At 44.7% G+C, this 13,302-nt stretch overlaps 1 protein-coding gene across 3 annotated transcripts in view; it reads right to left on the minus strand.

The window, feature by feature from the left end:
* The window catches only part of SEMA4G (semaphorin 4G), a 714,949-nt gene that overhangs the window by 313,952 nt on the left and 387,695 nt on the right, over positions 1-13,302 (minus strand). For all 3 annotated transcript variants that reach the window (XM_085606513.1, XM_085606512.1, XM_085606511.1), the window contains exon 3: positions 4,384-4,532. In XM_085606513.1, the coding sequence (XP_085462639.1) occupies positions 4,384-4,532 (149 nt within the window). The remainder of the gene's footprint in view (positions 1-4,383; positions 4,533-13,302) is intronic.

The raw sequence follows: 13,302 nt of genomic DNA on the forward strand, positions 1-13,302 counted from the left end.
TATTGTGTTACGCCACTTATACACTACATTAAAATATATGATATCCAGTAGCGGCCCGTTCAGGTAAGAGTGGTTGGCCAGGTGGGAGGGGGGATATCGACTGACGCAGACGAGAGAGAATTAATTATTTATTTAATTTTCCCTCGTGGTCATCTGTCGAATCCTCCCCCCCCCCCCACCCCGCCTCACCGCCCTTACCTGCACGGGCCGCTCCTGATAATATCACTTGAAGTTATTTACTTTAGCCTCCTAGAAGCCATATGACATTCAACAATATGGCAATCCCTACATAAATTGCAAATGTCCCACGAAGAAACAAATTTACATGCATCCACTACATATGCAAAGCCCGCGTAGACATCAGGCAACACCTCTATATGTACCGGAAGATCATCATGCACAGGTTCATTATCACAGGATGTAACAGCGGCACAGTCTTGATTTAAAACAAATGGAGCGTCATCGATGTTTGCTCATAAAGTAATACAGAATGCATGGCCAGCTCAGGTAGGACAAAAGGAACGCTAGTAGAGATCCGACTGTGAAAGCCGGAGGAGGGAGGGAGGGCCGTGGGAGTTCAGAACGTACCAAAGAGAATTGTCCTTAGAAGACATCTTCAACAAAATAAAAATATGGTAAATATTTGCATTCACCAACGAACTCTAATGACCCACTTGCCTTGTGACATTAAAACATATTTTCTTAATAATATTGCTAAAAATTTGGCACACCGTACATCCCATGCTGCGAGTAACCCCAACTTCAGCCCATCCCCATAGATCTTTCAGTTGTAAGCAGCCCAGGATTGTTGACAAACTCCTTCTTCTGAGTCTTTGATTGAACCCTGTCCTTTGCATATGATGTAGAACAACTTTGGCTTAATCTGCCCCCTTTCCGACCTCACCAATAAAGCCTTCTCTAGCTCATGGCCCTTTTCCCATTCAAAGATACTTGCCTCATACTCTTGGGGAAAGAACCCTTGCTAGCCCCATATTCCGCCAATCACTGCGAACCTGCTGAGCATCACTTTATACTTCAATCACTTGGCGCATGCAGAGGTTGCAGATGCTGTGGTTTTGTGAGGTCAGCAAAATACTGGGTTGGCCCCAATGTGATCCTGACACAGAATTGAGGCTCATGCAGAAGCTGTAGTGAGATAGCCATCATGATGCATGCCAATGACAGACGGTGCAATATAGAAATGCTAAACAATAACAGCAACAATAACCTTGCATGGTGGACTTTCTAAAAAAAAAAAGCACAGGATGGAAGTAAGCTTTGACCCCGATTAAGGAGAGAGCTAACTGCCCACATGCTGTGAATCTGAAGGTAAGCCTATCAGGGGACGTCACAGAAGAGTTGTAGTTTCCTAACACTACCATAGATCTGCTCATCCTCTTCAATAAAAGTAGATGATCTATTTTGAATGAACTAGGCCTGCCTTCAAATACAACAACGTGGGCTATGCTATTCACACTTGGGGTGCTTTGGACACAGTTTGTAAACAAAACAGCCAGTGTCAATCCTCAAGGCTTTGCCTTCTCCTTCGCTGTCTTTTCCCTCCCATGCTGGCCCCTATAAATCCTTCTAGCAGCTTCAAGATTGGGGCAGTTTACGCACCACATACGCTATGGAATAAATGCCTCACCATGGGGCCTACAAAATATCCAAACGTCTGACCCATTAAGTCCCTAATCAGACCATCAATGACAGAAGTTTCTTAGTTCAAAACGAAGATAAACAAAAACAAAAACAAAACTCACATCTAAGGTAGACAATCCCATTTACTACAATTTCCATGTCACCTCTATCATTTTAATAGGTTTTCATGCCCGTCTTGACTTTTTGGATTTCTAAAGGCTCTTTAGTATCTTGCTGACCTCTGTTTCTCTTCCTTTTGTTTGTGACTACTCCCAGTTGCTCAATTGTAACTCTTCAAGGCTTATCTTGGAGCGCCTGCATGGCCGCCAAGGACTCAAGAGCCTGGCAGCACTGTCCATCAGTCTCAGACTGTATCATCTTCAATGGCATCACCCTGGTGCATAAAAATCGTTCTAGTTGAGAAACAGCAGACATGGCAGCACCCTGACGGGTACTTCTTAAGCAACAAACTGCTACTCCTTGGCCTTGCTTCGTATAGTAGCCGGTCATCAACAAACAGTTCAGGAATAACCACTATAGCTGCTTCAAAACATAAGCTCTGTGGTCAGGCAGGTCTGACTGCTAAGTTATGCTTGACACCACCAGCAGATGGTGACCGAGAACCCCTGCAAGCAGCAAAGCTTGTCCCCACCCCATCTTTGAGGCAGAAGGTGCCTTATTTCCTACAGTGGCCACAGGCATTGGAACTACCCTTCTCGCCAGGCGTTCTGAGGACATCCATCAGCTAAACTGGCAGACCATCTGTCTCTCTGCTGTGATCACTTTCTGGTACCACGGGACCACTGGAGAGAGCAGTGGGAGCCCAGTACTTCTCACCTAAGGGCCTTTGGCTCTGAACTCCCTACTGACTCATTTCGGCATCAAGACCACCAAATAAGAACTTTGTCTTTTGCAAAGCAAGTGCCAATCCCTTAAGGGAGATCACTGCTCCTCCTGGCACAGGGGATGCTGCGAAGAGATGACCCCCACACATACAGTTTATGAAATCCATGTCTAACCATGCCATCGACCCCACTACTATGTACTTCCTTGAACACGAGTTGCAAGACAGACCAACATTTTCCATGCACAGTAAATACGAAAAGTTGTGCCGTAATGTATGCACACTTGGAAGTTACCCCAGAGACCACTGATTTACTGATACAGGATTCAAAACATTATGCTGAATGAATGATGTGCTTGAGAAAAGACCTGGGCGCTTTTCCCTTTTACAAACAGCATTCTGGGAAACAGTTGGAACACCGCGGCCTCAGCCACGCGTGTTCCGACATTGCAAGCGTAACCATGCTTGCCGTAACCACCCATATGTGTGGTTAAGGCATATGCACGGTCTAGTTGCTGGCTGGCTGGCGGAAGCAGGAAGAGCAAGGATTGGGAGAGGATGCAATGCAGTGAGGTAAGTGGGGTTTTGGGGGTAGTTTGTATGGGTTGAGGGGTAGTTTTCAGGGCTGGGGGGGTCTGGAGTTTTAGGGCTCAGGGCAGAGGACACAAAAGGGGCAGTTTTCAGGACGAGAGGGCAGTTGGGCTGGGGCAGTGGGGTAGGTTTTAAGGGGTGGGGGCTGGTTTTAGGGCTCAGGGAGGGAGGATGGGGTCGGAGTAGTTTTTAGGGGGCTGAGTTTTAGGGTTCAGAAATGCGTATTTCTCTAACGTTCATCTTTTTAATTGTTTCAAAAACAACTTGGTTCTCAGAGTTTGACTACAGGGGTCCCTCAACTCCTCCCTTCCCATGGGACATCCCTACACCTTTAATATGGTGAGAGTGTGAGCTGGTCTCACAACTATTTTATCTTGGAGCACCACGTATGCAGTGACACGTGGGCTCACCACATGCACTTTAGTGTACTTTGTGCATGCTTTTCCATCTGATTCCTTCCTGGCCAGTATGAGTGTTATTTTAATGTTTCACTTATGCTGTCATATATCATTTTCTTTACAGGTGTTCCGAAAATTTCATGGTAGAGTTGGACTAGAGCCAGCTTACGAGAGTGGATTCCTCTTCGTCTCTTAGAGACAAGATAGTAGCCCCTTTCACTTCTTCCCTGATGAATGCCATGGACCCTCCTGGCCGTAGTGGCAGAAGCATGTTGGCAACACAGATGGTGATGGGGTACTAGACCCCTAGTCTCCACCACTAATTTTTAATATCGAGCACGCTCTGCACCATTAAAGATTCCACGCAGTATCGTGCATCGATTTTTAACATCACTCACTCACTTTTTCAGCACGGGCCCCCACTTAGTTGTAGAAGTGCCTCCCTGTCTCCAGGTGCAGGCCCACCCATTATCAAACGTGGTTTTTAAAGGGTGAGGACAGCCGATGATGAAGCATGACACCTCTTGTGTGTGAGGCCAGTCCATACACTTTTTTTAAATGTCCAACACCACCTAACTCATCGGCATAATCTGCCTCCTCTTTCACCAAGAATCAGACATTGAGACGGGGTAGCTTCTTGTTGTGTGACTCATGCGTAGACACCATGACCACATCATTTAAATCCAGGGAGTAGCATACCACAGATGTGAGGGTCTCGAAGGGAGGAGTCCAGGGATTTAGATACTGGCTCTATCAAAGGTTATGTCACACAACTGACTCTACGGTGTCGAGGACGAGCAATGAGGTCACTTTGGAAGATGGCGCTGCTGATATGGGCTTGGCTCATCTACAAAAGCATCTCAGAAACAAAGAAGCTTGCAGACCGCAAGGGTCTTGCCATTTACGTACCGTCTTCTGAGAGTCATCGGCGATGTTGCTGGCATTGAGGGCGAATATTGCTTCTCTGGCTCCCACGTAGAGCACCCCCCTCTCGTCCTCGAGCAGCAGGGTGCTGTAGTTCAGTGCGCTGCTCCTGAATCGCTTCCCATCCAGCACATCTGGGGAAGGAAACAACAGGCATTGGTTAAAGGAGGAAGCATACAGAGATGTGTCTAAACTCAAGACGCAGGGTGTAAAGTAACTAGTATAAGAGTCCGCTGGCCCACAGAAGTTTGAGACAATGAAGAAGAGCCTCGCGTCATGAAGTCCAGCTTTTAACAATCTCAGAAGAGCCTCATTATAATAAAGCAATAGGCTCCTACCAGAAAGAGGGCCATTAGCAGACGGCCACAAAAAGCATCCCAGGCTCACGTACAACCGAAGCCAGACTCCTTAGGGAGAATTTATTTTACTTTTCCATGAATTCAGGAACAGAAAGTATCTCAAAGCGTTCTTCCCCAGTGTGCTGTTCAGTCTACAGATGCTATCACCGTCACTGTCTCTTTTATAGCCGCATTATTAGCACTTTATAGGCACAGTCTGCTGACATTTTATCAGGAGGGCACAGGGGCATTACATGGAGAACAACAGGCACTGGAAAAAGCGGTTGGCAGTACATCCTGGCTCCGTGATGCGCTGCTAGCGCAGCCAATGGGATCACGGGTCATAAATGGAGTGCACGGCGGTGCATGCTGTTATCGTTACTTGGGTCGTTATAGGTAGAGGAGATTCAGCTGGTTGTACTTGCCGACCAAGATGCGGATATCTTTCTTACAAAGAACGGGGCATGCCGGCCAATGAGCATGCACATAAGGCTTCGTGACAGCGAATGCGCGTAAAAATAGTTATTGCGGGAAGTAGGAGGGTGAGGCATACTCTCCCATTGAAGCCTGGCAACATCAGTGTTAGGGGGCAGCTAAATCATCTAGGCTGGTTATTGTTATCCCACACCTCAGAGATTAAGAACTATTTCCCCCAACGTTAGACTGGAGAGGATACAGTGAAAAAGTTAGAAGGATGCATGCCAATAGCAGAGTTTGTGCTATACAAGTGCTAACAATACTCCTGCATGGTGGACTTTCCCAATAACGCAAGAAGATGGAAAGAGGCCTTGGCCACGATTAAGGAGATATCCAGCCTCCAACAGCCTTTGAGCACAAGGGTGGATGACGATGAAGATATCTGTTGCACACTCGGTCTCCTGAGCTGATGATAATCTAACATTTAGCAGCAGCTAAGATACCAATAGCTGCACCTTGGAAACAAAACCAGCTGACAAAAAATGCAGATCACATTTGCATCGAAAAGGATAGTAGCTACCATTTCTGAGAGGTATATCAGTGTTGCCTGAGATCTGAGTTCCATTAACTGATTATATGTCTACCGATAGTTGAAATCCGCCATGGCCAACCAATCTCTGTTTATTTTTTGAGCAATTTGATATACATTAACGCAGGTTCCGTTTTTGATTTCTCCCTGCCTGCTCATTTGCCAAAACACGTAGAGTGCATTTTTGCTTTTTTCCTGGCTGCTCATTTGCCCAAAAAATAATTTATGAAACATTCTGCTCAAAGGAAAGTAGAATGTATGAATCACTATACTCGAAGGAAGGTAAACTAAAATTGGTAGTAAAGCACTGGCGGCATTGAGTCGATTTTTATATGGATCTGCCCCATCCGTCACGGAGGATTGCTCTGTTGGTTCACCGGCAGATAGGTACATGTGTATACATTCTTTAAATGGGAGACAGTATAATCACTGCAACGCTTAAGCGGAATACATTAGGAGCTACAAACTTAAATTCAGAATGTAGTTCTTGTCATAAAATCAATAAAAATAAATAACAAAATGCAAATGTGGATCTATCAATGAATGCCGCTCACTTAATGGACACGGAGGGACCAGCTCGTAACCATTATTAAAGGGGACACAATAATTAGGCTTAATGTGCAAAACTATAAAATTTATAGGAAGTGGTAATGTATTACTGTATGGTGGAAATACAAAATGGCCGCTGATCATTTGCACAGATCCCACAATCCCCGTTGTCGTTCTCCAGCGAGCGCCATACCTCAGGAGACCAGCACAGATCAATGAGCACACGTAAGTGCACCTTTTGACAGGAGAATGTCACCTTTTCTCTTCAAAGACTCCTTTCAAAGAGGGCCTGTCAGGAGGCGGCACAGTATTATACACTTGGCCTTTAGCCCCCGCTAGATTTAGCGCTGGCTTCTCATACAGTAACAGAGCAGAAAACACAGGCATGCTTTGGCATTTTGGGAGTCATCCCTTCTGTCCCTTCTTTCCTTTCATGCTTCCTTTGTGCCCCTACCCCACAATTCCATCATATTATTCTCTTACAGTGGTTTTTATGACCTGTTTGAAGACCAATGACTCTAATCAAAGTCAAATGAGGCATGAACAACATGTTGTAGGTTTTAATTACAAAGGTGAACGGGTCATGACACCCCTAACCATGGAGCAGTCAACAGGTGCCGTTTTTAACCATGAATCTCTTTTTTATGGATGCCAGACAACCCAGAGAGGGCACTACAGATATTTTTAAACACACCCCAGTTTCACTAGCTCACTGGCATCTCCCACCTCAAGTTAAAAAAAAGTCACAAAAAGTGGTAAAGATCACTTTATTTACCACAAACTACTAAAAGAATTCTTGGTGTGCTAATGACTCATTGCCAACTTCTCATATGGAAACACAGATTTTATACAGCCTCGGACCATAATTCTGGGGGTAGTAAGCAAGATACATCATGTACGCTGAGAAAATTGTATTTGGGGTAGGCGGAAAAGAATCTAAAATTTACACATACCCTATTTCAGAGATGAGAAATTCCATCAACAAGCAACATATCTCTTCAAGGTTTCAACTGAGATGATTCCTCACTGCCTCATACCCAGGAGCCCTGGTCCAGGTGCCCCCACTGCCGCTTAAGGCCCTCCCACAGCAGTTCACATAGCACTGCTGTAAAAACTAGATAAAGACAACAACAAAACGTTCTCAGCAAAATGGTTTTGAAATCGGAGTCAAGAGTTTTTTGTCTAGCCAAGGTCTGCTTGAAAGTAGTCATTACATGGACAACGCTCTAGGGCGATGCCTTTTGCAGTGGGCGCGTCTGCTATGGGAGTGCAGCTTGAATGGAAACCTTATCACTTGCTCTGTGATTACGCAGTAATTGGCCTTTGTGTCAAATGCTCACACACAGCCAGACCCAGATTTTCAGTAAGGCAGCCAAAAGTTACATCTTCGGTTAGATTATTTTTTCTTTTTGAGTGTTTAAGTAGGGTTTGTAAGATTTGAACCCTTCTGATTTTGTGGGTGATTTTTGCTGGTTCAGTGGAGCGGGGCGGGATAACGAGGCCTCTGAACATTCCTTCCTCAGTGGCATAATGTGCATTTCTCCACATTACAGGTGGCACAGTCAAGTTACCGATTCTGTTTTTTCCCTATCCCCTCCTCTATGAAGACTGAAGAAAGGGTCATTCTACGATAGCATTACAGCTGACCAATAGGGCTATACCCATTGTTGTTAAAGGGCTTGTACTTGAGTTACAGGTTGGGCTGCGAGCAAGTGCCTGTATCAACTGAGAGGGCCTTTAATAAGCAGCACAGCTCAAGGCCGAAGGAATATTAATGTTATCAGAACATTCCATCCACTGAAGGTTGACTAACAAAGGAATCCACTCAAAGAAGGAAAGAAAGTCTAAACCATCCTTTATTAACTCTGAGCCACTTCATTTTCTTCAACGGAGCTCTCAACATTCAACGTTGTAATACAATAGAAAGAATAATATATGTCTCTAATGGCCCGGTGTTTTTGAGCATCTCCACTAAGACACAAACAAATGCCAATGTATATGTGTTAATGAAGAGACCACGATCATACTAACTGGTAACAAGGTATATACGCCTATATCCCCTCTCACATTCTCTGCAGCACTTCTTGTGTATGTACGGCATGCCACCACACTACGTTTGGAGCATGTATTTGGACCAGACACCCCTCATATAACATTTCCAACCTGTTACAGTGTACTAACACCCTTTAACACCACACAACACCACAAGAACACCCAGAAACTGATGTACAGTGGAGTGTTTTGTTGCTTCGTCGGGGGCATGAAGGGCTACACAGATGCTCCAATACAATGCTGTACGCCGAACTAGGGAGCAGCTTTTTTCCGAGTTGAGTGATACTAATACGTAAATAGACATAGCACACCCAGCAGGAGTTGGGCTGAGGCCATCAAGCTCATTTCGCATTTTTATCTGGTAAAGCCGCCAGTATAAGTGGAGATTGAACCTCAGAGGTATATATCTCTTAAAATAGGTCCCATTGCTATCAAGCCACTTGATGAAGCAATCATTAAATGGACTTTCTATTAGAGATAGTACCAGAGGGACCCTGCTCTAGTCATCACTTTCAGCTTTGTAAAGAGTGCTTGCAAGAAAAGTTCCTTCTTTTAATTAGACAGCTTAGTGGAATAGTGTGCCTGTTGCAAAAATATTTCAGCACTGGGTTAAAGCCGAGTCAGTTGACTCAGGTCTAGACCTTCTTAAGGCCAATGTAGAGTACCGCTGACTTGGACAACTTCCACCGCTGGAAAGCCTTGACAGAAGTGACACACTGGCCTTACTAACGCTCGCTACTGCCTTCGACACTGTAAGTCACACTGTACTGTTGCCAGGCCTGGTCAAAGAAGTGGCTGCTAAGAGCAATAGGCTTATTACATATTTCTAGGGGAAACGATACCATATTATCATGCTTGAGAAACATCTTTGAGACAATAGCAACACTACAAAAATGGGCTTGTGTCTTTCTTCACATACTTGAGAACATGATTATGTTCCACCTTATATACTCGAAATGCGCTTATGATATTGCTCGGTACCGGTGATAAAATCTGTACGTGCAGTGGGATTTGAAAATATGCCACCATATTTGCCAAATGCATGAGACAGAAAGAAGCCGCTACGAAAACACTTTCCAATGGAAGGTTAGATGCAAGATAGTCTGTGCCTCAACAGGCCTAAAACCTCAAACCCAGCTCCACATTGCAACTGGTGTTGTTTCTTATTGGTGCTCCAACTGGTGTGTAAGCTAAAAAGAAGGGCGGGTGGTAAAGTGGGATCATCAGCCTCTTTTATCACCCGCCAAGGTAAAAATAAAACATTTGCGAATTTTCTCTCCATGCAAGTAATACAGCCAGGTGAAAGAAAAATACCACTTAACGGGTAGTATGTTCTCTAAGGAACCCAAGGTGCCAGATTTTCCCAATTTAAGGCCAAAGAGAGCTGAGCGATCTTTCTCAAACCTCGAAAGAAAATTGCCATTTTCGTTTTTAAATAGGCACTGCGGGGCCAAATTAAATGTATATGAGATCGTTACGTAAAATCCATTTTATGTCCACTTCGATCTCACCATGCAGCTTAATGCACAAGAGGAACTCTGTTCACTTTTACATATATTGCTGTTTCTCCAACTCAATCCATTAGGGAAGCAGTTGCCTGCTTTTTAAAATGTCATCATCTTGGATAAATTATCTGTTAATGTTCCTTTGGCTGTGAAAATTATTTTAATGTTTTTTTCTTAATTGCTTCAGATGTGACCGAGAATACGCAGGGTTTCAATGCACTTTACTCATTCGACATTTTGCAAACATTATGCAAACTCCTGCGAAACCACAGTACGGTCACGTGGTTTTCCGGCAGTGTTGAGATGCTGTCTGGAATTTTAATGTGGAACAGGAAAGACACAGTTTAGGGAGGAAGGAAATTAAACGTGGTGCAGGGACGGGGGAGGGAGAAACAGAGGGAGAGAGGGAGGGAAATACGAAGAGAGGGGAAAAGATGGAGGAAGGGAGAGACAGAAGGAGTTACCCGGCATCACAGCTACCCTACTAGGCAGTGCTCAATTTGTAAAAATATAAGTGCCAGGGCCCTCGTCAGGAGGCCACTGCAGCTTGCACCACCCATTGCCTCTGCCAGCGCTCCCAACTGACAGTGCCAACACAACTACTAGCGATCACACTCCTACAAGTGTGATAACTCCGACTATTCCAGGCCCCCATAGCTATAAGAATGGCTTGGGTGGTAGGTATTGGACGTCAATTCTAATGTATATTCTATTAATGAACAACTCGTGTGGCGTGTATTTCTAAATTAGACAAACAGCGCCACCATGTGGCAGATTGTCATAAGTGGTAGCATTAACAATGAAGTGCTGGTGCTGAGCACTGGAAACCACCGGCTCAAATTAAGCACTTCTACTAGGGGAGAGACGTCAACATCCAACACACCATACTACAGCTTATGTAGTTGTGAAGCCGTCACTGATTTTCCCACCCTACTGTTGTTCAGTTCCACACATTTGGCACTTAAAACATCAGCACTGATTTCTAAATACACCATCAGAGTTGGAGTAAGGGAGCATAATTTAAACCCATTCAGAATATATGTGGATAAAAATTATTTAAGCAGAAATGGTGGGATGTTAAAAAAGGATTAGGTCTCTGCGCCAGGGTGGGAAGTTGTGGCCAAGCAACACATAAATATACTTCAATCCGGGAGTCAGGGAAACCGCAGTAGAGCACAAAATGTGGGCTAAATCTAATCTAAGAATTATGTAAAATAATTTAGTCAGCTGAAGTTCTCTGGCCATACTGCAGTCATCCATGAATGGGTAATTAAATGATTTATTCGTTCATAGCAAATTTTAGGCAAGTGTGACTGGCTTCAAAGAGCTGTACCTTTGGAGCAAAGACTCGTGCAAAAAAGAGCCAGAGCTGAAGAGCAAAGATTGACTCTACATAATTTTACATAATATGTGGTTCTTGGCCTTGCCCATCAGAGCTTCCAAAGTTTCCCGCTGAATACACATGGCACAGGAAGAGAAGGCAGATTGTCCAACATCACACAGTGCATCGGGAAGAGCTAACACCTGCCAGAGATCTCATACCTGGGTGAGTCGAAAGAGCAAGTTCAGTGACCAGCTGTCCTACTGCAAACTCCGCCGACAATACAGGAGAAGCATTCAGCATTATAACCAACGCAAGACCAGAAGGATGGGAAAGACCGTAACAAAGCGAGATTAAAAATGGAAGACATGTCAACAAGAGGAGAAATGCTGAGGTAAAGGTACTGGCGAGGACAGTCTAATCCATCAGGATTTAAGCCTACTGGAAACTAGCAGCGGGCACCATCGCAACAAGCGTGAATAATATCATCATTACCTCCTAACCAAGGGTGGAAGAGTAAATCGTCACTTCTGCTACGGGGTCAAAATAAAATTAAAGGGCAGGAAAAAAATATGAAAGGAACCTGTTGCCACTCCTGTGGAGTCTTTATGAGGTCACTGAAGAGAAAGGCTATTCCGCAGGCAAGTTCCAGAGGGGTATTCTGCCGAGATGAGGTTACTGGGGTAGGGGTACAAATTCAACAAGCATTGGCATAGCCAATAGGTCTCACTTTTGGGACCTTATAAGTATTTAGTTATGCAGCACAATATCCTTAGTGCAACAACAGCAACTGTTGCGTGGCTAAACACTTACAAGGTCCCAAACGCAAGACCTATTGGCTATGCCAATGCTTGTTTTATAGGTTGCAGTGTTATGGATGAGATGGCGTGTGAAAAGCAGTGCTCTACATCTGGGGGTCCAGCAAAGATTGCACCAAGTGTTTTGGCAGTTTGTACTCAATAAGCGAGAGTGGAGGACAAATGGCACCCAAAAAGCGGGAGGGTTGTGAACAGTCAAGCACTTGATGCTGGTTACATTCAAGAAGTTCCACACAACATACATCTTAAAACAGTGCTACAGGAAGCGATGGTGTTTTCAGCTAATATTCATCCAGTGGCATAACACAAAATGATGGAGTCTCCCTGTAAAATGTAATGAGAGGTCCCTGAGACTCTCATATCTGACAGACATTAATTGGCCTTGGACTGAATGAGACCCGTCCTGAAGAATTGGGCCCCCCTGAAGCGTTGGTGGCTCCCCTGCACAGCAGCTGCAGCAGAAACCAGGCACCTCATACCTTATAACTAAAAAGAACACCAACAGCCATACATTAAACACCTGTCAAATGGCTTCAGTTGGAACCTGCCATGTAGAGGCAGAGGTAAAGCACTAATGTTTGAGATGCAGAAGTTTTGTTGGGGGATATTCTAACGGTAGGGACATATAAACATTCTACATTTTATTTGTACATGTCTATTTACATTGTTCTGGTAGGATGAGGCAACCCTATGCTTTACCAACATTAGGTAGGACTGTGGGCTGGGACTATTTTATATTCATTAAGAGTAGGAATGTTGACGTAAATATGCCTGCCTTGCTGAGTGGTCGCTGGTGAGCCTTAACGCGCTACATACCCCTTGCCACACTAGGTGTGCCAGTTCTGGCCATGTATGGCCTTGCTCTACGGTGCCAGACTAATACAGCTCATCGCAGATGGCACCAGAGGGTCTTGAAAAATAGAGAGAGGGCAAGGGCGCTTAGTTATAATCGTTTAATTTTACGATACTACAAACCCAGAAATGCCAGAGCATGCCTCTGTCAGTTTTGAGTCAATCATTACAAATCTGGCTGACAGCAGCAGCTCAGGGACTGTTGGGAGGAGAGTTTTTTAAGTAAACAGTTTTGGAATCATTGACTGGCACGTGGCTTTGTCCCAGCCCTCCTGACATGTTAGAAGCACTTGCCTGCCAGCATGTCTCTGGTTGTCAGCATGTCTCTGGCTGCCAGCATGTCGGCTCCGTTAGGGGAAGAGGGCGAGAAGAGAAGGGAAAAGAGAGGAAAAAGAAGCAGGGAAACTTGAATCTCATTTTGCGGCCTTGTATTGCAGCATGCGAACGTGCTGTAACGGCGAGC

Source organism: Triturus cristatus, chromosome 1_2, assembly GCF_964204655.1.
Source record: "Triturus cristatus chromosome 1_2, aTriCri1.1, whole genome shotgun sequence".
Taxonomy (NCBI): domain Eukaryota; kingdom Metazoa; phylum Chordata; class Amphibia; order Caudata; family Salamandridae; genus Triturus; species Triturus cristatus.